The 22,577-nt window shown below is 55.7% G+C and overlaps 2 protein-coding genes across 7 annotated transcripts; both read left to right on the forward strand.

Annotated features, from left to right (window-relative positions):
- Positions 1-2,342: 2,342 nt before the first annotated feature.
- On the forward strand, positions 2,343-14,309 carry CHST3 (carbohydrate sulfotransferase 3). 4 transcript variants are annotated; one of them, XM_085583797.1, is made up of 5 exons: positions 2,343-2,464; positions 4,946-5,112; positions 5,518-5,648; positions 8,307-8,511; positions 8,658-14,309. In XM_085583797.1, exons 2-5 carry the CDS (start codon positions 5,042-5,044, stop codon positions 9,886-9,888), a joined length of 1,638 nt encoding a protein of 545 aa, XP_085439923.1. In that variant the 5' UTR covers positions 2,343-2,464; positions 4,946-5,041; the 3' UTR covers positions 9,889-14,309. The 4 variants fall into 4 exon arrangements, with proteins under 4 accessions (XP_085439923.1, XP_021384800.1, XP_085439925.1 ...); XM_021529125.3 differs by lacking the exon at positions 5,518-5,648; XM_085583799.1 differs by lacking the exons at positions 4,946-5,112; positions 5,518-5,648 and having other exon boundaries at positions 2,350-2,464.
- Positions 14,310-17,539: 3,230 nt separating this feature from the next.
- On the forward strand, positions 17,540-22,152 carry AIFM2 (AIF family member 2, ferroptosis suppressor). Of its 3 annotated transcripts, none has more exons than XM_021529093.3 (8): positions 17,540-17,765; positions 18,607-18,722; positions 19,412-19,531; positions 19,879-19,971; positions 20,222-20,330; positions 20,512-20,664; positions 20,983-21,183; positions 21,709-22,152. In XM_021529093.3, exons 1-8 carry the CDS (start codon positions 17,591-17,593, stop codon positions 21,861-21,863), a joined length of 1,122 nt encoding a protein of 373 aa, XP_021384768.1. In that variant the 5' UTR covers positions 17,540-17,590; the 3' UTR covers positions 21,864-22,152. The 3 variants fall into 3 exon arrangements, with proteins under 3 accessions (XP_021384768.1, XP_085439926.1, XP_085439927.1); XM_085583800.1 differs by having other exon boundaries at positions 21,740-22,152; XM_085583801.1 differs by lacking the exon at positions 20,983-21,183.
- The last annotated feature ends 425 nt before the right edge of the window (positions 22,153-22,577 follow it).

Raw genomic sequence — 22,577 nt, forward strand, 5'->3', positions numbered from 1 at the left:
CTTGAAGAGAGGATCTCCTTGCTGCCTGCACAACCCCACTTATATCCTTGGTGGCATCGTTTGGCTCCTCTCACTCTGTGGAGCATCTCACAATAGAGCTCTGTGATCTTATCAGTCATGTGGCTAAAAGAACAGGTCCCCCTGGAGGGACTTATCTCTGAGTCACGAGATAAGGAAAAAAAAAGGAATTGCAGCTCGAGGTGGTAATGGAATACACCCCAATATTATAACCTAGGACACCGTGCCGGCTTCATTATTGATGAGCAGGAAGGTGATCTCCGTGCCCAGCCCCACGTGTGCTTGCAGAGCTGGCAGGGAGCACGGCCCGGGCTCAGGCTGTGCCCCACAGAGAGGGGAGGTCCCTCCTCTGCTCCTGCCAGCCCCGGGACTGCCGCAAAAGCATCCTACAAATACAGTGACACCCCACTAGTGTGGGTGTTCAGCTGCCCGCCAGCCTCTCTCTGCCCTCACCTCAAAATTATTTACATTTTAGGACTGTATTTTTGCCAAGATCTTTGCCCACAAAAACCGAGGCAGAATGTCCTGTTCCAGTTGAAATAACAAGTGAGGAGCTTAAAAACATTTTGCCCTGTCTCAAAACCCCACAAAAGTCCTGCAGTGTGCCAGCCAGACTTACCTGCTCTTCTCTGACACGATCAGCCTGACAGCCTTCACAGGCCTGACCCTGCCAGCCCTGGGGTTGGGCAGAGACACTGCCCTTCACCCAGCTCCATCAGCAGCGCTGCAGAAGCCAAAGCCTGGGAGTCACCAGAGCAATCCTGCCTACCTGCAGCTGGATTGCAGAGCTACTGGATTGCAGAGCCACTGGCTCTGGGTGCCTGCTAAAAGCAGGAAAAGGGAGGGAAGGAAGGAAGGAAGGAAGGAAGGAAGGAAGGAAGGAAGGAAGGAAGGAAGGAAGGAAGGAAGGAAGGAAGGAAGGAAGGAAGGAAGGAAGGAAGGAAGGAAGGAAGGAAGGAAGGAAGGAAGGAAGGAAGGAAGGAAGGAAGGAAGGAAGGAAGGAAGGAAGGAAGGAAGGAAGGAAGGAAGGAAGGAAGGAAGGAAGGAAGGAAGGAAGGAAGGAAGGAAGGAAGGAAGGAAGGAAGGAAGGAAGGAAGGAAGGAAGGAAGGAAGGAAGGAAGGAAGGAAGGAAGGAAGGAAGGAAGGAAGGAAGGAAGGAAGGAAGGGATCACATCCAGGCTTTCCTGCCTTGCTGTCTGCATACCAGCTGTGCTACCAGCTGCTGGCACTCTCCATGCAAACCCATCCCCATCACCTTGGCTCACTGGAAGCCACTGAGGAGCGATGAACGCTGTTGATCATCACACTTAAATGCCAAGAGAACTTGCATTTTGCTGTCTATGCCACATGCATAGCGGAAGAACTATGCCAGGAATGTGAAAGAAAGCTGAAAGTTTTTATGGGGAGTAGTTTTTTGGATCTCTCTCTCTGCTTGCAGAGCCAGATGTCTTCCAGCTCCTCGGTGTCTAACATTACAGAGCTCTGAGGGAGCTGAGTGAATTTCTACACTGAAAATAGACATTTCTGTAGGATTTAATGCTCCAGAACCTAAGCCTGCCCTGCAGGGACAGCATCAGCCAGTGTCCCCCAGTGCTTCTGGGCTGCTCCCAGCAGGATGCTCTCACTCCCTGCCCTCTTGGAGCAGAGATGTGACCTCACCAGCACAGCACCTCAGAGTGGGACCAACCCCCCACAGCTGCTGTATGGGGATAAAGTGGAGTCTGGGGAGAAAGGTGCTGATCTCGAAGCCAGTTTTATCTGAGGATAACAAAGAGGAACGTTGCCACAAGGTGGTCGTGGAGATGGAGCTAGGTTCATCAAATGATGGGATGGTGAGAGCTGGGGCAGGAGATGTTTGGAGTGGATAAAAGAAACAATTTCTCCAGTACAGCAGCAGTGAGCAGAGAGGTTTACGAGCTCCATCCTTGGAGGTTTGTGGGATAAAGCCCTGACCACCCCACAGTGTGCCCCTGCTTTGGCCAGGGAGTCTAGAGCCCAAACCAGCCCGTGGTGCCCGGGAGGGGACTCACCTTGGCCCAGACGGGACAATTTCGCGGCGTGGCTGTGGGCTGCCAGGACCCCACCTCCCCCCCTTCCCCACCCCAGCGCCCTGGCGCTCCCTTCCAGCGATCCCGAGGCTGGGGCCGGCAGCTCCCGGTTTCCCGGCGTGGTGTGCCGGGGTGGGGACAGCGGGGGGCGGCCCGGGGACCCTGCCCGGCCCCGCCCCGGGACCCGCGTCCCGGCGCCGGGACCGCTCCCCCCGCCGCTGCCCCGGGAGTGAGGAAGGAAGGAAGGAAGGAGGGAGGGAGGGAGGGAGGGAAGAGGGGAGGGAGGGAGGGAATCAGGGAGGGAGGGAGGGAGGATGACAGCACGGTGAAGAAAAGCAGGGGACCCGCTGCTCTCTCTCCTCCCGCACGGCAGGACCAGGCGAGCTCGCTGCCGCCGGGTAGGTGCAGAGGGGGTCGGGACCGACGGGGCCGGGCCGGAGCGCAGCCGGGGGCCGGGACCGGCGCGATGGGGAGCGGGAGCCCCGGGGCGAGGGGGAGGATGGCGGCGGGGATCGAGTCTTTCCCAGCGCGGCGGGGAGTTGCGGGAAGTTGGGCGTGCGAGGAGGGGCCGCGGCTCAACCGAGCCGAGCTCACCCCCCCGCCCGGGCAGGGGGAGCGGGGCCGGCGGGGAGCCCGGCGCTCGGCGGCCGCATCCCCCCGCGGGGCGGCCCCGGGCTCCGCCGGCTCCTTTGTGCGCCCTCCGGCCTCGGCCGCTCCTTTGTCTCGGTGCGGGGCCCGGGCCGCCCGCTCCCGCAGCGGGGCAGCGCCGGCGGTGCCTCCCTTCCTCCTCTGCCTCCCTCCCCTCGGCGGACAGCCGGATCCCAGCGCCCTGCTGCCGAAAGTCCTCCCAGCACATGACTGCTCAGCAGCTCTCCCCGTGCCTTTCTTTCGGGAAAAAAAAAAAAAAAAAAAAAAAAAAAAAAAACACGGGGAAAAAAAAAAAATCAATGGAATAGGATCGAGCTCTGCAGCGGCAGCGCCGAGCCTCCGTCTGGAGCGGAGCGCGTTTGGGGCCACAGAAGGAGACTTTGGAAAAAGAGAGTTTCTCACAAGCATCCCGGAGTTGCATCATCCGTCCTGTCAGCCCCTAGCACTGGAAAGTTGTTCGCACCCTTTACCCTCCTGTCCCGGGCCACCGGGGCACGCTGGCCTCGGCCGGCTCCCGGCGCCCGGCAGCCAGCGACATTTCTGCCGGAGTTGGACTCGGAGACCCTCGCGGCCGCAGACGGCACCTGGATGGCATGGGGGTACTTTGGGGGAAAGGCTATCCCAGCAGAGTGCCCCCTCAGTGCCGGATTTCAGCAGCTGCTCCCGGCCACACTGGGGACAGCTGCCCACACCCCACTGCCTTTGCACCGAGCCTGGCTTTGGTGCCTGGAGGAGAGCGTCTCCTTGTCCACAGCCAACGATTTACAGCACTACACCAGGACAGGCATATAACTCTGCAATTTTTCTACATCTGCCATGTTGCTTCAGCGTAAGGCTCGATTTCACACCCCCAGTCCCCCTGCGCTGAACTCGAGCACAGGTCACTGTCCCCTCGGCCGACATCTCTTGCCACCAGTCCCTTCTGCATCCCTGGAGCATTACGGGCGCCTGTCTCGGGCTGAAAGGGGAGCAGAGGCGGGCACAGAGAGTGCCGTATCCCTGCTTTTGGGGTGGGTTTGGCCGAGGAGCTTCCAGGCGAGCGTGGAGCAGCGAGGGGAAGGAGTGTGAGGCGGTGGGAGGGACCGTGGGCTCCGCGCCCCAAAGAAAGGGCTCATTGAAGCACGGACGGGCATTTGCGGTTCCCAGCGTGGCCGGGGGCCGCCGGCACGCACAGCAGCCGGCATTGTGCCACCGGCGCCGAGCAAACGGGGCCGGGCAGTCCTCTCACCCCTCTTGGTGGTCTGCTCTGCAGCTCCCCTCGCTGCCCAGCAGTTTGGCGCGTTCAGCCGCTCACCTTTGCTGCAGGTGCTGCTGCAAACCCCACCCCAGGCGTGTCTGTGGTTGCCCGCGGGTTGGTTTCGAGGTCGAAGGTGTTTCAGCCAGGTCCTGGTCCAGCTCCAGCTCCAGAGGCTGGTCCCTGCCTGGCAGATGCACGTGTTTTATCCCCATGCCCAGCACTGATGTCTCTGAGCCCTGTCGGGTTCACCAGGGGCAGGAGCAGCAGCTCTCCTCTCTGCTGGGTCAGGAGAAAACTTGCTTTGGACACCACAAGGCAAGGGAGAGAGAAGACCTGTCTGTCCTGGCCATGAAGCCTGTGCTGGTCCTGTCACCAGCATTACTGTGCCCTCACCAGGCTCTACACCCCTTCTGCACAGCGGTTTTTGGGACATGAGGAACAAGGACAGCTCATCTGGGTCATCTCAGAGAGCAGGTGGGACAGTAAGGAGTGCACAGGAGACAACCTCATGCACCTGGAGTTTGAGCTCGTGCAATGAATACAGTGTTGTTCCAGTGGTGCCTGTTCGTACCAACACCGTTCCTGCTGCTGCTCCTGACTGCAACCTCTGAGTCAGAAGGACTTTCCATTCCCAACTTTCTCCTCCAATCGGCACTTTCCAGGCTTCAATTTGATGAGCATTCTGACTATTCTCGGCAACTTTATAAATATTGTAGGAGGTGACTTTTTTCCCCTCTTTTTTTTAGCTTGACTAGACATGTTTTTAACCAAAAAATACCTGCCTGGACAGGCTCCTTAGCTGTGCCACCGGGCAAACCGAAGCAGTGCTGTGCTTGTGCCATGCCTTGGAGGACAGCCAGGACCAGGATGCTGGGAGATGAAAGCAAAGTGGGAAGCTCTAGTGGCACATTTCCCAAGGGCAGCTTCGGGAGGAAGTTGGGAGCGGAAATAGTTGAAAGAATAAATACATAGGGTTTTGTTTTTTTTTCCCTAGGTTGCAGACAAAGAGCAGATAAGCAAGCCCGTGCTCCTTATCTCTTTGTTGTTCCACCCCTGTGTTTTGCTGATCCGAGTGTCTGCTGGAAGTCTGATGAAGCAAAGGACCGTGGAGGGAATTACTCAGTGCAGCAGCAGCGCCAGGGGCAGTGAGCTCAGCTGCAGGTCACTGTGGGCTTCCATGGAGGGATGCACGGGAGGGGATGGGGGCTGGGTGGTCAGAAGGGTCTCAAGGCAGGGAGGGAACTCTTGCACGTGGGTGTTTCATTGCCTTTCTGTGTCCAGAGCTCAGTTGTTGCCTGTTGAGTCACCAGAGGAAAATGTGACTTCATCCAGTCTCACCTCCAACTGGCTGCCCCTGGCAGCCACAGGCATCTTTCTTTCCTGGATCTCACCTGGTGGGGGTCCAGGGCAGCCAGAGATGGGGAATGAGAGCCCCAAGGCTTTGTGCAACACCTTCCCTTTCCCAAAAGAGTTCAAAACCCCTGCTCTGCTCTTCCAGTCAGACAGTCCTGTGAAATGCCCTGCAGAAGGGTGACACGAGCTTCCCTTCCCTCCTTCCTCTCACAGGGCCTCTGATCTTCTCACCCCACCTGCACCACCAGTGGGAACATCCATCCCACAAAGCAACTTGCTCCAGTGGACTGGAATGATTTGGTGTCTCCATTACTGTCCAAGTCCTTCCTTCTTGCTGTGGCAAGGTGACATTAACTTGCTGGTAGTGGCAGATACCACCTGGTCAGATTTGCATGGGAACAAAATCCCCAACGCCACCCAAAAAAACTTCATTTTCTGGCTTTAACTCATCTGGGAAATCCATAAACCCTATCATCTCTGCAATGGGAATTGCAGCTGTCCCTGCTGAATTGAAAAGCACCCCCAGCCTGAGGGATAGGAAAAGGCAGGGAGCAGCATCTGAGCTGTGGGTGCTGCCATCCGCAGCATCTCAGTTTAGCATTCCTGAAAATTATTCCACTTTGCTTTGGGATGTGGAGAGCAAGAGAACGCTGCCTGCCATCTCCAGGGATGATGTCCATCCATGTCTCTGCTCACACAGGTGCATTCCCCAGGAGTGGACACTGGCAGGGCAGCCTGGGGCAGCAGCAGCACCTGATGGTTCTCCTCATCCATCCCATCCCAGCAGAGCCCTGGAGGGAACGTGCAGGGCACACAGAGCCCCTCTGTTCCCCCTCACAAAGGGGCGCTTGTGGCTTGTGCAGTGCCCCAGCCGGGCTGTGCCTCGTGGGCCCCAGCAAGGAAGAGCTTTAGGATGCCAAACAGCCTCACCAGGTCACCCGCGTGTCCCCAGCCCCACAGCTCGGCGCTGAGGGGCCCCCGCCCCTGTCGCTGCCTTCCCGCGGGTCCCAGGCGGGATTTGCAGCCGGTTGTTTATTCGATGAATGATGTCTGCCCTGCGCCTGTGAACGAGGGTTTTGCAAGCGCTGCCGGACATGGTTCTCGGTGTCACCCCTGTGAATAATTCCTGGTCTGCGGCTCATTTGTGGTCAGGCGGCTGGGGGCGTTAGAGGGGGGAAACCCGGGGCTGGCTTTGCCCAGGGATTTGTCTGAGGAAGCGGCTGATGCCATCCCCTGTGCGCGGGGACTGTCCCTGGCCCCAGGCGAGGGCAGGGATGCAGATCGCCGCCTCTTGGGATGCCGTGACTCTGAGACGCGGCCACACACCGAGGATTTGTGTATGTGATGTTTTTCTCTCGGTTGCTCAAATACTCCGACAAATCCTGTCATCCAGGGGGCACGACCGAGGAGGGGGGGATATGAGGGGTGCATGGTGAAAGGCACCTGCCCCGGCTGCTGGCCTGTCCCCGAGGAACGGTGCGATGACAAAATAAACTAACAGGGCTGTATAACACACACACACACAGACGTGTGCCCGGGATCTTGGTGCCGCTTGCTGAAAGGGGGAGCTGAGGGACCACTGTGGGAGGGCTCTGGGGCTGCCAGGGCTCTCCAGAATCCCTGCATCCCACTAAATCCTGAGTTTCCTGGGTGTGTGGGTGTGGATGTCTCTTTTTAGAAGGTTTTGCTGGAAAGGAGATGGCTGGAAGCCAAGCCTCGGGAGCTGAGTGGTTTGCTCAAGCTGGGAAATTCCTGGTCATCACACAGAAAAGGCTGGGAACCTGACAGGCTGGGGTGCTGCCCTGGGCACGGGGCACATCTCATCCCTCCTGCCCATGCTCCCTCCTTCCCAGCCGGAGGGGCATTCAGCGAGCAGCACTAAAAAATGCACATTTTGGCCGAGCACGACGCGGAAGAGGTTGCGACGTGACGCAATGCCTGGCAGGGCTTCCCCCTACACGCTCTGCCGGGGGCTGCAGATGCCGAGGCTTGGCCACGGCATCTCCCCTCCAGCAAACGCCGGGGCCCCTCAAAGGATGGGGCTCTGCCTGGCTGCCCTCCTTCATCCCTAAAGCAGGGCTGGGACGGGCTGCGGGGTCGCGCTGGTGGAGCCCAGCCAAGGCTGAAGAGACTTTCCCTGAGTCACGGAGAGTCTGGCCAAGAGAGCGGCGGCAGCCACGCGAGCCGGCGGGCAGGTGGCAGGTGCCAGCACAGCCTAGAGGTGTAAATCTGCACACTGGGGACCTGCCCCAGAGCCCGAAACAGCAGCTGTGGCACCCAAAACCTCCCGCTGGGGTGTGGGTTCGGTGCGACACAGAGCAGTTCCCAGCGACACCCCGATTCCGGCGCTGAAGGAGAGGGTGGGGGCGGGTCTTTTCTGCTGGGCGGGGATGCCAAGAATCCTGGTTTTGCATCCCACACCAAGCAGCTGCATCATCATTTGGGTTTTGTTTTTTCTTTTTTTTTTTTGCAAAAACCACCCCCAGAGCATTCTACTCCCCGAGGGGGACTGGCAGCAGCAGTGTTTTCCGGCCCGCCGTTGTTCCTGAAAACTCTCTGGGTTTCATTTTCGAGGCTCAGCAGCTGCTGCTGCCATGCTGGGGGAAGGCGGAAGCTGCTCAGCCCCACAATGGGGCCCTACAGTGAAGCCTCCAACTCTCCCCTTTCCAGAGGTTGGGAGGCACAATGTGCCGAAGATCCGGATGATCCAGGGGCTCCTTCGCTGGCAGCAGCAGGTTTTTGCCAGCGGGAAGCAGGCAGGGGAAGGGTTTCAGGGTGGGCAGGAGCAGCTGGTGGAAGCGTGGGAAGGTGTCCTGTCGGGAAGATATATTTTGGGAAGGAGGAGGAGCAGCTGATGGGGCATTCAGGCCGCTGCTCCTCGGGGGTGGGATGGAGCCGTAGGGAGGAGCTTCCACTTTTTTATTGCCCTCGTCCAGCCTTTGTCAGCCCCTGACCCTGCCTGCAGGGAACCAGCACCATGCTGAGCCTTCTTCTCCCCACAGGCAGGGCTGGCAAGGCCCTAGGCCAAGACACCTTCCCGGCGTGCAGGAGAGACCTGTGTGTGTTCCCCATGGAGATCCGACGCGCTTTGCCCCAGGATATTCGGGAGCTGCTGCACTGCTTGAAGATGAAGAGCAAGTACGCCGTCCTGCTGGTCTTCATCATCAGCCTCGTCATCATCGAGAAGGAGAACAACTTCATCTCCAGGTAGGCAGTGGGCATCTGAGCCACCCCAAGGTTTGCAGCCCCTCTCCCCCAGTCCCAAGCTCCTATGCAGCAGGAGCCCACCAAGTACCCTGCTGGGATGCAGGGTGGTCCGGCTGTCCTCCAGGCTGGGCTGGGTCTCCCCACAGGGTGTCGGACAAGCTGAAGCAGTCCCCACAGGCGCTGGCAGAGGCCAACAGCACGGAAGTCAACCCAGCGCCGGCCAAGAACGGCTCGCTGGCCTCGCTGCAGGAGCTGGACGCTGCGTTCTCCCAGCTGAGGTCTCACCTGTACAACATCACCCTGCAGCTGGCAGGTGACGGGGACCCCGGGCCACGGCGGCACGTCCTGCTGATGGCCACCACCCGCACTGGCTCCTCCTTCGTCGGGGAATTCTTCAACCAGCAGGGCAGCATTTTCTACCTCTTTGAGCCCCTCTGGCACGTCGAGAAGACAGTGACCTTCCTGCCTGGGGGAGCCAGCGCAGTGGGCTCAGCCTTGGTTTACCGAGATGTCCTCAAGCAGCTGCTCCTCTGCGACCTCTACATCTTGGAGAACTTCATCTCGCCAGTTCCCGAGGGCCACCTGACACCCTTCTTGTTTCGGCGGGGCTCCAGCCACTCGCTGTGCGAGGAGCCCGTCTGCACGCCCAGCACCAAGAAGGTCTTTGAGAAGTACTACTGCAAGAACCGCCGCTGCGGCCCCCTCAACATCACGCTGGCGGCCGAGGCGTGCCGGCGCAAGCAGCACGTGGCCCTGAAGACGGTGCGCATCCGGCAGCTGGAGTTCCTGCAGCCGCTGGTGGAAGACCCTCGGCTGGACCTGCGCATCATCCAGCTGGTGCGGGACCCCCGTGCCGTCCTGGCCTCACGCATGGTGGCCTTCTCCGGCAAGTACGAGACCTGGAAGAAGTGGGCGTCCGAAGGGGAGGCTCCGCTGCGCGAGGAGGAGGTGCAGCGGCTGCGGGGCAACTGCGAGAGCATCCGCGTGTCGGCAGAGCTGGGGCTGCGGCGGCCGGGCTGGCTGCGGGGCCGCTACATGCTGGTGCGCTACGAGGACGTGGCGCGGGCGCCGCTGCAGAAGGCGCGGGAGATGTTCCGATTTGCCGGGCTGCCCCTCACCCAGCAGGTGGAGGAGTGGATCGGCAAAAACACACAGGCTCCCCACGACGGCAACGGCGTCTACTCCACGTGCAAGAACTCCTCGGAGCAGTTCGACAAGTGGCGGTTCAGCATGCCCTTCAAGCTGGCGCAGGTGGTGCAGGATGCCTGCGCCCCGGCCATGCAGCTCTTCGGCTACAAGCTGGCCAGCAGCCCCGCGGCGCTGGCCAACCGCTCCTTCAGCCTGCTGGAGGAGGCGCAGCCTGCCTGGGTCACGTAACGGCGCGGGGCGACGGCGGCGGGGCGGAACGAGGGGCTGCGGCCGTGCTCCCGGCCGATCCGGAGACGACCTGGGGGACCCTGCTCCCAAAAATGCTCCTCGCTGCTGCCAGACGGCAGCCCCAGGAGCCGGAGCATCCTGGCAGAGCTGGGCCCAGAGTCCTGCAGAGCCTGAATTACACAATTTCTCCGGGAATGGGGAAATGGTAAGGGTGAGGGGCAGTGGGGTCGACAACAGGGCCACCTCTCCAGCTCTGGAGCTGCACCGAGGAAGAGGAGGGTGATGGCAAGCAGAGGGGAACAAGACCAAGCACCTCTGCCTTGCCACCCCCCCATGCCAGCTGGGACAGGGAAAGGACGAAATCCCTGTGGTGCCAGCAAGCACCCTGAGACCTTTGTGGTTTAGTGCCTTCATACACCAGCAGAGACTGGAAACTGCCCACAGAGCCCTGGGCGGCACTTGGGCTACAACCAAATGAGGTGACTATGGTTTGGTGCTCTTCAAACTTGGTTTTGGAGGTTTGGGTTTACTTCCTTCTTACCCTGTGTATTTGCATACTAGGTGGATTTATTTATTTATTATGTGAAAAGGAGGGGGAGGCTGGTCAAGGAGCTAAGCCCAAATATCAGAGCAGCACAACATACCACAAATGGATACACCCAGGACGGAGGTCACATTTTAGCTGGAGACCACCACGTTTTAGCTGGAGAGCACCTTCTGTATGACCTTGGGTCAGCCCCCAGGGTCTGACAGGCTGTAACCCCCCCAGCCCCTGTGCAGCAGTGACTTTGAACTTCAGCAGTGTGGAAAGGTGGTCAGACTTATCTGATTAAAAACAAAACCACCAGCACAGAGTCCAAAGCATCTCCTGTCTCCTTAGTATTGGTGGGTGTCCCCTGCCCAGGGGTAGCCCCAGAAATGCATGCTAACAGCACTGATGGGTGGCCAAACCTGGTAGAGGCCCAGGAGAGAAGTTTCAGGGTGTTTGCCATTTGCAGATGTTGACTCAGTGCCGAGCTGCCCCCTCCAGTTCACATTTCATTAATTAAAATGCCTATTTTAGCCCTCTTTGTAGCTCATTCTTTTTCTCCCCCAGGTACTTTTGGGTTATGTCAGCCACCTGAGGGAGTAGTCAAGCATTTTGGTGGAGAGTGGTTGTCTCCACCTCGGGCTTGCCAGCGAGCCCTGAGGGGTCCCAGCAGCCGCATGTCCCCTTCTCCCCAGCTAGAGCTGTTGGCCAAAAGCAGAAATAAATAAACGAAGCGAGGCGGCAGCTGGCCACAGCTGGGCTGCGCTTTGCCGGCCGGGAGGAAGGCGGTGGGGCTCCGGCGAAGGGCTGAGGCTGGGCTGAGCTCACAAAAGCTGCGTTTTTGACCCAAGAGGGAGAACAGAGGCAGCATTGAGGAGCGCGGGGCCGGCCGGCGGGGAGCAGCGCACCGCAGCCACGGGCAGCCATCCGCCCGCCCCGGCTGCGGAGGTTTTCCGAGCAGGGCCGGGCTTCATCAGGCTTCAAAGGTGTGATTTCAGGGCGCTCGGTGCCAGCTGGATGCGGAAAGGGCACAAAAGGGGAGATTTTTGGCAAACCCTCATCGCTCACAGGCGACGGAGGGCGTCAGCCTCCTCCCCGCCTCACACGCAGCTCTCGGCATCACAAGCAGCCCTGGGGCTGCTGAGTGAATCGGGTTTTGTTCGGAGGCTTCCTGCTGGGAAAGCAGCAGGGTCACTCAGGTCAGATGGATATTCCGCAGCTGCGCGCCGGGAAAAGCCCACCGAGCTCAGCCGGCATGAGAGGGAAGGAAGTCGGACACAGCGTCCTGGTAAATGCCTCTGGAAAAGCACCATTAGGTAGGCTTTTGCAGAGAAAATAATTTTAGGGTAATTGTTTGTGAAATAGCATGAGGGGTGAGTAGCTACTGAGCTGCCACCCCTCTGAGACAAGAGGGGACATTGGAGCGTGGCCAGCATCCCCCTCCCATCCCACCGCGGGTGGAGGCTCCTCGGGGCTTGGAGAGCCGGGTCCAGGGGGCAAGGACAGCAAATCCAGGAGCACGGAAAACAAGCGGTGAGGGAAGTGGGAGCTGGGCTGAGCCGAGGCCAGAGAACAGAACAAATAAAAACAGATAGACTAAGTTGGAAGAGGCCTTAAAGATCATCGAGTGCAACACCTCAACTAAACAATGGCACTAAGTGCCGCATCCAGTCTGTTTTTAACACATCCAGGGATGGTGACTCCACCACCTCTCTGGGCAGCAATTCCAGAACTTCATCACCCTTTCTCTAAAAAACTTTTTCCTCATATCCAACCTATATTCCCTTGGTGCAGCTTAACACTGTGTCCTCTGGTTCTCCCAGTGCTGCCTGGTAGAAGAGACCAAGCCCAGCTGAGCACAGCCTCCTTTCAGGGAGTTGTAGAGAGTGACAAGGTCACCCCTGAGTCTCCTTTTCTCCAGGCTGAGCACCCCCAGCTCCCTCAGCCGTTCCTCACAGGGTTGGTGTTCCCAGCCCCTCTCCAGCCTCGGTGCCTCCTCTGGACGCGCTCCAGTGTCTCCATGTCCTTCCCAAACTGAGGGGCCAGAGCTGGACACAGCACTCGAGGTGTGCCCTCACCAGTGCTGAGTGCAGGGGCAGAATGAGCTCCCTGCTCCTGCTGGCCACACCATTCCAGAGCGGCAGTGATGTTCTTCTGCCTGTTCTTACCTGCGCTGCCTCCGCCCCAGCTGGCTCCAGCCTGGCACTGCTAGCCAAGCATAAGCAATTGTTCCTGGACACCCTCCAGCTTCCTGTCAAAAACGCCTCAGGACAGAGAGAAAACATGCCCCCGACCCATGCAGATCTCCCAGGAGCTAATTGCTCCCATTAAACCCACGGACTCCAGGCACATCGGGAAGCCACAGGGGACACGGCTCCTCCGAGGCTGGAGCAGCTGAATTCCCCCTGAGCTGGCTGGGGGGAGCTGGGGGGAGGTTTGTCCCCCCACAAGAGGGGCCTCCTGCTCAGCCTGATCTGGCTGCTGCCAGGCCTTGCCTGGCTCTTTCTGTAGAGGATGAAAGGCATGGATTTGGGAGGGAAAGCACGGATTGGGAAAGCCATAGACTGTCTCAGAGCAAGGACATACCTGATCCAGACAGACCATGCAGGAAGCCCACAGCAGGAACTGCAATGGATGCTGCCTCACCCTTTCTCATAGGCACCAATGCAAAAAAAGTTTTTTAAAAGAGTCAATCCTCTTTTCAAAAGATCTAAGCTTTCTGAAATAAAGCACCACTAAAGCTTGGTTTAAAAGAAGGAAATAAAAGAACCCCAACCTGCAGCTGTACTGCCTCCAGGCTCACCTCCCAGCCTGTTGCAGCTGTGCTTTGGGGTGAATTTGGGAATGTTGGGGTGATGCTAATTAACACCAGAGAGACCTTTTCCACAAGCAGCCCAGAACAGTGAGGGGATGTATATCCCATACATCCACCAGCCAAAACTGCTTCTCTTTGGGGTCACAGGAGGTGACACAAGATGATGTAGCACAAGATGATGTTCCAGGAGAGCTTGAACAAATGATGGATGTGCTGTTCACCTCTAAACGGGATCTTTCTGGGAAATGATTCCCTCCTGCCAGTCTCACCCGGAGTTGACTTTGGACAGTGGGTACATCCTGCTGTTTCTCTGCTTCCCTCTCAAAGCACTCAGAGCTGCCTGGGGCCACGCTGGCATGGCTGGGCTTGCTGTGGAGAGGCAGTCTGGCTGGAGGCAGAAGCTGCTGGTGCCAAGTAAGAGAGTGGTCAAGGTGGGCAAGTCTCCGAAATGGCACCTTAAATGCCCTGCAGTTTAACTCCCGGGTGGCCCTGCTGGGCCATGAAGCCAAGCCACCAGGCAGGTGCACAGAAATCTATAAAAAGTCCTTTTCCCAGCTTGGCATGAGGTTTCTCCCAAACAGCAGAAGTGGTGGCTACTGTGCTGGCTGCCCTGACCCCCCATACCCTTGTCCTCTCTTGTTCCAGCTCCATTTAATGGGATCGGTCAAGCTAATCCCCCATGTGTACTCACAGCTCTATCAGAGGGGATTTCTGTACAGGGCTGGAGGGAAGGAAATCCATCACACCAGCAATTGCCTGTCCTCACCCAGCCCCACTGGCTTCTACTGGAGGTTGGATCAACTCTTTCCTTCTCTCCATCGTCGGGGCTTTGTGTGGTTCTTGCAGGGAGCTGGTCCATGGCTACAGCTGCACCATCCAAACATCCAAACACCAGATCAGTCGGGAGGTCCATGGGCCAACAAGAGACCCACAAGGGCTGCAGCACATGTGGACATTTTAGCATTAAATGACAACCTTGTTTTCTGTTGTGTTTTTCTAAGAGACTGCATGCCTGACCAGACTGCATTTCTTGGTCTGCATCCCATATTTATCCTGTAATTACACCTTTGGACAAAGGCTGTCTGTCTGTGAGGCCCATTTTTTTCATGACACAGTTTTATTCTATGTTTTCACTGTAATGAAATCTGGGGGGCAAGGGGAAGAAAACTCCCCACATCGGGAGTGAAAGGTGTTCTTTCTCAAAAGCTGCCCCAAGAGCAAAGGAGCTTGCACAAGCCCTCTCCTTTTTCCCAAAGAAACCCCAGCCACTGACATCCTTTATGCTTCACTACCACCCCACAAGGATATGCCACAAATCATGTTATCCCATAAAAGAAAGTTGCCACCACACTGTCAATCTCTGGGTCCCACTGCTGGAGGAGCCAGAGAATTTCCAAGGAGATCCCTGCAATGCTTATAGCCAGGCAGCTGACAAGAATAAAGCTGATAAAGTTTCTTGTTGGCACCTGCCTAGATCACATCACAATAAGGGATGAAATGGCATTCCTGTAAAATTCCCAATGTCTGCTATGTGCTTGGCTCTGGAGGGGCAGGAAAGATCTGCATGGTACAAAATCCACAGGCAGTTTCAGGAGCTGTCTGAGCTGGGGTTTCCTCCAAGGGGAAGGACAGTCCTGCTTGGTCCCTGCTCACCCCATGCCAGGAGCTAACGTGAGCCTGGCCACCCCCATTTCCCCAAAACCTGCCTTGGTTTGAGCCCCAGTTTGCAGGTGGCGATGGCAGGTCAGGTGAAGCCTGTCACCACAGCACGCTGAGCCTGGCAAACTCATCCTGCTGTACCGTGCAGGAAAAGAGGAGCTGGGCAGCACCCTGGCACAGAGCACGCTGTGATCCCAGGGAAATGGAGAACAGCTTTGTGGACAGCCCTGGGGTGGGATGGAGGGAGATCCCAGCTCCCCATGGCTCTTCTCATGGGTACAAAGACCACTTTAATTGCAGAGACCATTGCATTTCACCCTTGGAGCTTTCCCACCCTTTTCTGGCTGGGACTTGTGACCAGTTTATGGGCTGGCATGTACAAAGAAGCTGCCTATAAATACACATCTCTGACTAAAACAGAGTGATTTTGGTGCTGTTGTCTATGGGAAGCAGCTTGTCTTCTCAAGCCACTGAAAAACTGGAAATGAAAAATTAGGTTTGTGGGGAAGAGAATAAATGTAAGTGGAACCTTGTTGATTTCTGCTAAAAGTAAAATGTTATGTATAAGGTATAAAATAGCCAGTGTTGAACTTTAAAAACAGCTAAGAATGTTCTGAATTGGTTTTTCCAGGTGATTCTTTGCCCTGAACTGACACAATTCTACCTTGGCTGAAGAAGAATTTACTGAGGCATGGGGGGCAACCAGCTCACCCTGGCAAAATGGGGAGCTGGGGGGCAAGGGTGGGCCAGGCAGTTTGTCTGGAGCAATCCCTCATCCCTGGGAGACTTGAAATCCTCCTTTTCCTGAAGCAAAGCCTCCAGGGGCACAGCCAGAGAGCTGCAGCCACCCTGGTGCCACTGGGGCTGTCACAGGACAATGTGCAGGACATGTCTGTGGGCAGAGGGAATGTGGTGCGTGAGGCTGCTGATACAGGAGAGGATTTGGAATTTTGCAGAGATGGCTGTGAGCCAGAAACAGTCTCCAGCCTGGAAGGGAAGGATGGGGCCTTCAGCCTGGCCCAGGTGGGAGAACTACTCCCTAGAGGAGGGTGAAGGAAGGAATGTTATCCCTCTTCCAGCCTGTCTGGGTTATTGCAAAATTAGGGATGCCAAACTGCCCTGATGATGAGGGAGGGCAGGTCAAAGATGCAGAGGCTCACAGGAATGTGGGCTAGTGCAGAGCAGGGGCACTTGTGGCATCCTAAGGTCTCCCCATGCACTGTTGTACGCATCCGTGGATTATCATCCTCAGAGGGATGTCTCTTAGCTCTGGACGATGTTGGATTACAGCTGGTGAGGAGAAGACTCACAGACAGGTACATATACCCATGCTACCTATCTCAGAGTGGCAAACTGGGACAAGACCATCTCACAGAGCCCCCTCCCTATACCTTTTCACCGTGCCCTCCTGCAGGGAGTATTTGGTCCATGGGGCAGCTGTGAGGAAAAGTCCAGGGAGCCTGCAGCAGGGCAGGGCAGGGCAGTCACTGCCCCGGGCCTGCCCACCTGCCCATGCTCCCCCAGGCACCAGCAGGAGAAAAACCCCGTGTCCCATGTCCCCACGGCCGCGCTGGCTGCACCCTCTGGCGGCAATGCTGAGTCCAGGCCCTGCTTTTCCCGGAAAATTGCTTCCCACCGCCAAGGCTGGAGGGTGTTTTGCCGGGAGGGGGTTTTGGCACCGGGCTGTGTTTCGCTGAGGGAGGGCTGAGGAGCAGGGCGGGGGCAGGGGAGTGTGGGAGCAGCTCTGCCAGCTCACAGCACCGCAGTGTGTGCAGCAGCTATTTTTATCCACAGGGCCAGCAGCTATATTTATACAGAATGCCACAAGAGCTGAAAGCCTTCGGGGCAACTTCCGTGCTGCGGAAGAACACGATCTGGATGTCCTTTATACTGCCGACCTTCTCCACCCCCTACTCCCCTTCTCCTGGGCCCTTTTGCCACCTCCTCAGCCCTTCCCTCTTTATGTCCCACTATCTCCACCGTGCTGATGCTGAGCTCGTGTCCTGCCCATGGTGGGAGGTTGGAACCCGATGGCCTCTAAGGTCTCATCCTACCCAAGCCTTTCTGAGATTTTGTGATCTTGTCTCTTGTACAGCCGTCTCTGGGCTCCCTTTCCTACTCCACTCAGAACAAATACATGTTTTCTGTGTTTAAGCTGAACATCAGGAGGAATTTCCCTACAGAAAGGGTGATTAGAAATCGGAAGGGACTGCTCAGAGAGGTGGTGAATTCGCCATTCCTGGAGGTGTTTAAGGAAAGACTGGGTGCCGTGGTCCGGCTGACATGGTGCTGGTTTGGTCACAGGTTGGATTCGATGATCTCAGAGGTCTTTTTCCTAATTGATTCTGTAATTCTGTAATCTTAATTTCCCTCTCCAAGAGGTTGTTTCTTCGGGTGCAGCGGACCATCCTCCAGCCTGCAGCCTTGTGAAGCTGAGCAGAGCCCTCAGTTGGTAAAACCCTCGGTGCCTCTCGCGGGGGGGCTGCAGGCGTGGGGGCTCAGGGCAGGCGAAGCGCTCCGCGCTCGGGACGCGGCAGGAGCCGCCCCTGCCCGCGGCTGCCCTGCCCGGCAGCGCCGGCTCCGCACGCCCGGGGGCCGGGCTCAGCCCCAGCAGCCCGGCCCCGCCCGCAGCTCCGCCCGGAAAGGCCGAGCGGGCCCGGCACGGCCCCGTGCCGCGCCCGCCGGAGCCGCCGCTCGCCATGGGCTCCCGCCTGTCCCTGGACGGCTCCGTGCGAGTCGTGGTGGTCGGGGGCGGCTTCGGAGGGACGGCGGCCGCCAGCCTGCTCAAGTCCTGGGCCGTCCCCTTCGTGCTGGTGGACGTGAGAGATGCTTTCCACCACAACGTGGCCGCGCTCCGGGCCGCCGTGGAGAGCGGTAAGGGCTCGGGGAGCCTCCCTGTCCCACCGGCATCTGCGGAGGGACGCGGGGAGCGGCAGGGAACGCGCTGCTCGCACTGCCTTCTCCGCCCTGCCGTGGCGAGAGACTTGATATTTTCCATCTGGAAAACAAATACTAGGCACCAGGAGGACCCACAGCCCGTCTGTGGTTAAGCTAATTGCACATCCACTGGGAAAACTGAGCAAAAACTGCTCAGACCATCCCTCCTCCCCAGCCCCCCCTTCCCCTTCCCCCCCTTTATTTATTTCAAGAGTTTAGAAGGTGACTAAGCTAAAAGCGAAGCGGCTTGATGGGGTGAGTCAATCACTTTCTGTATCTGGCCATTGAAATGTGGAGCAGCAGAGCGGCGAGGCCCTGGATAAAACCCTGGCAGAGCTGCTCAGGGCTGTCTGCGCCCTCAGCTGGAGGCTGGGCCAACCCCATTAGTCCAGTCACTGGGGAATTTAGGGGTAAAGTACCACGTTGGAGGCTGGAAACAAGCATCAAAAGGATAGCAAAAGTTTGGTCTGAGAGGCAGATTACTGAAAAAAGCCTCTACCACCCAGCCAGAAATTGCCAGGACCACAGAAACAGTTATTGGTAAACCAGTACAGGAGATACAAGGAGCAGAGACAAAGCCATCTAAACCAATGTAATCTGATCTGAGGCAAAGGGCCTGAAGCTCCCTGCTGGGCAGAGATAACACCCAGCAAAAGTCCAGCCCACGGTTCCAGATGCATTCCATGCTTTTGTCTAAGCAAGGACAGCACGAGGGGAGAAGAGGGGGTGGTTAGCCTCCAGAGAAGGAGAGCTCTCCCATTGTCTCCTCTTCCCACAGGATTTGCCAAGAAGACTTTCATCTCCTACTCGGTCACCTTTGGGGACAACTTCAGACAAGGCAAGGTCGTGGCCATAGACCCTGGGAGGCAACAAGTTGTGCTCAGTGATGGTGAGGTGGGTGTTGCAATGACCGGGATGCCTTATGGGATCACCTGCTAGTGCAGGCAGCCAGCCTTCAGCAGGGTGTGTTCCATCCTCCTGAAGAACTTGGCATCCTTCCCTGCACAGCTCCATCCCTTCCCACCGAGCTAGGTGGCCTTCAGCTATGTGGGATGTGGGTGTGCACTAAATACCCAACCCCATCTCCTGCTCAGCTGAGCTTTTATTCTTAGAGCTGGATTTAGAGCTCAACAATTAAACCTGGGGCTCAGATCCTTATTTAACTTCAGGAAGAGCCAAGAGCAGCAGCATCAATCACTCTTTTCAGCCAGAGCATCTCACCTCTGTTCAGGAGAGAGTGAAGGAGAGAAGTTAGTCTCTGGAACCATCTGTGAGTGTCCAGCATAAATATCAAGTTATTTCCAGTAAATTTAGGGTAATTTCTTTAATTACCTACATTTCTTTAATTACCTTAAATCTCTCAACTCATCTGAATGGTGCTTAGCTCAGACCTTGAGGAACAGTTACTTTGTGTGACCTGGACTGGGTCTAAAGTCACTTCCTGACAGTGACAAGTACTTTCCTGGTTACCAGCAAAGGATGGAGATGAGGGAATGAGTGACCAATACTTAGGAGGCAACCACTGCGTTCTAGGCTCTGCTTTTAAGAGGTCTAATATCCCATTCTACCTTCTGCCCTCCCAGGAGCTTCACTACTCCCATCTCATTCTTGCAACAGGCAGTGATGGGCCATTCCCTGGGAAGTTCAACCAAGTCATTGACATGGAAAGTGCCATCCAGACCTATGAAGACATGGTTAAAGAGGTGAGGAATCAACTCTTAGGAATTGTTGCTGCCTGCCTTTGTTCAGCCTCCCTGTCCCAGATACCACTGTGGCTATCTGGAGCCAGCTGTGGCTAAGAGAAAGGGACACTGGGAGCAGCCAGGACAAGGAAGGCTTCTCTAGCACAAGGGGAAACCTGAAATGCTCAACAGTATCACAAGGTAGGCAAGAAGAGTGCACAGGGAACATTTTCTTGTCGCCTGTCAATGAGCTAAGAGGTTTATTGCTGCTGGGCCTGTGCTGTGTCCCACAATGTTCATGGAGTGACTGAAGGGATCTGGCTTCCTGCCCTTTGCAGTTCTCTTGTAACACAGATTTTCTCTTGAAGATTGAGAAATCTCAGCGCATCCTGGTAGTGGGAGGTGGTGCTGCTGGAGTGGAGATGGCTGCCGAGATCAAAACGGAGTACCCGGGCAAAGAGGTAGGAACATCTTCATCGCAATTACCTTCATCCTGGTTCTGATACTGTTCCATGATGGTGCTGCTGGAGGTACCTGAGAGGACTGCACATCTGCTTGCTGAGCCTGTAGCCAGCCACCAGCAAGGACTGTGGCACTAGGTGCCCCTTCCTGGCTTGTTCTTGCAGGAATCCATTAGGGTGGAGGACACCAGCTGGAGCTGCTCCCACCTTGCACACAGTGAGTCCTGTTTTGTTCCTGTGTCCCCAACAGATCATCCTCATTCACTCAAAAAATGCACTGGCTGATGTGGAGCTGCTACCCAGTGTCCGTCAGGTGGTGAAAGAGATTCTCCTCAGGAAAGGAGTCCAGCTTCTGTTAAGTAAGTTCTTAACAATGCCTATGAACACCTACAAGCTGCTGTTCCTTTAGCCAGAGCATCTCCTGATGTCCTTTCTTACTTTTTTGGTTACACATGGCTCCCTTCAATTCCTGTTTCTCTGGGTTAGCTGGAAACCACAGCCTAGCAAAGGTTTGTGACCCAGGGCTCTCTGTTGCAACAGGTGAAAAGGTCAGCGACATAGAAAACCTGAGGCCAAACCAGTTCCAGAAAGACATGGTAGTGAGGACAGAGAAGGGCACCGAGGTTGTTGTTGACATGGTGGTGCTGTGCACAGGGATAAAGATTAACTCTTCTGCATATGCTGCTGCATTTGGTAAGTAAAAAACCCAAACCACACGGTGGGAAGAAGCAACAGTTCTTCAGAGTGTGGTGCCTGAGGGGTGTGAGGTGGGGAATGGACTGTGTACAACCTGTGGGGGTGATTCTCCTGAAATATCAAAGGATGGTGCATTGCATGAGACTGCAGTGATTAACTACAGCAAGGCAAAAGACATTTCTTCCCTAACACATAGAAAAGAGGGTGAAAAACAACCCCTCATTTTGTGTCAATTACATCAGCAGCATTCTGGGGTCTCAGGCCACAACAAGCAACACAAAGCTGCTTCTAAAAACCTGCTGTTTGGCAAAACAGGTGACAAAATGGCAAGTAATGGTGCTTTGAAAGTTAACAAGCACCTCCAGCTGGAAGGCTACGAGAACATCTATGCCATTGGGGACTGTGCAGATCTCAAAGAGCCCAAGATGGCCTACCATGCTGGGCTCCATGCCAACGTGGTGGTGACAAATATCATCAACAGCCTGACACAGAAGCCTCTCAAAACCTATGAGCCAGGTAAGGTCAGCTCCTATCACCTGGCCTTAGGTGTTGGGCTGCTTTTCCACAAGGAACAGCTGTCCTAACTCTCACGAGACTCTAAACTCACTGAATTCACTGTGAAGGAACTCAAAATTGGGGTAATGTCAGCTTGGAGCTCAGGCTTCATACTAGTCATTGCCAAAGACACAGTGTAGATATTAATTACCTGTATCAGTCTACTACACAAAGTGTTCTTTCTTCACTAATGCCTTGATCAATCTACTGGTGGGAGTCTGCTATTCATAGAACTTATTTTCTTTTCTTAAAATTGCTCACTGTCCAATTAAATCTCAGGAGTAAGATGACTTCCCTTTTCTTTATTTCTCCCCTTAAACTACAACACAAACTGAACAATCTAGTCTCAAAAATCTAGCTGGGTAATGGGTCTTCTTCATGAGCACTGATGTAAACTTAGCAGAACTATGCTGAATACTGTTCCACGTGGATGCAGGGGAGCTGGATAACAGTTGCTTCACTTACACCTCTATATCATCTTTGCAGGGTCACTAACATTCCTGCTTTCCATGGGCAGGAATGATGGTGTAGGCCAGGTGAATGGTTACTATGTGGGACGTCTCCTGGTGACCATTGCCAAGAGCCGGGATCTGTTTGTCTCCAAAAGCTGGAGGACGATGGGACAGACAATGCCCTCCTGACAGGGCACCAGCAACAATCCAGCAAGGAATACAGCAACTGCAAGAGGGTGAGGGTGCACATCTATTGCTTGGTCTGACTTATACTGTCCTCTCCAGCACTTCCTCAGGCCATCTGGCACCACCTGCCTTGCTGTGAAGGGGCAGGAGGCACTTCCCAAGTGAGCTGTACAGAAGTTCCCACAATAAAAATCAGAGAAGAAATGTTTCTGTTACTCCCTCGCTGAGAGAGCTCTGAGCAACAAGCTTGGCTTACCTTGATTTGTAACAATAAACACTGTGGCATTCAGAATATTTGTGGTTTGTTTGTAATGTGTTGGGGTTTTTTTTTGGTTTTTTTTTCCCTGGCTTTCTCTATTCTTGCTCTTCTAAGAAGGACCTGCTTTTTACAAATCTGGCATCTGCTCTGCAGCTTGCAGGGAGAATGGCTCACAGTGCTGCCAGGGTAATGCTTGTCTAAAACCTGAAAGGGGATATGATAAGCCTGGATTTCAACAAAATATAGTTCAGTTTTGTGTAAAAATCTCAGCAGCTTTAATTACATCACTTATAGCACCAAACTTCAGCCAGAAAAGCTGTTGGTTGTGATAGGGTAAGCACTGAATTACAGATGCTGCTGCTTTTTTTTCCTTCTCTTTTCCTTTTTTATTTTTCTTTCTAGGGTGAGAAGTCCCCAGAGCAAAATAAGGGTTTATAATAATAACCACACTTGACACA

This window comes from Lonchura striata, chromosome 6 (genome assembly GCF_050655825.1).
Source record: "Lonchura striata isolate lonStrDom1 chromosome 6, ASM5065582v1, whole genome shotgun sequence".
NCBI lineage: Eukaryota > Metazoa > Chordata > Aves > Passeriformes > Estrildidae > Lonchura > Lonchura striata.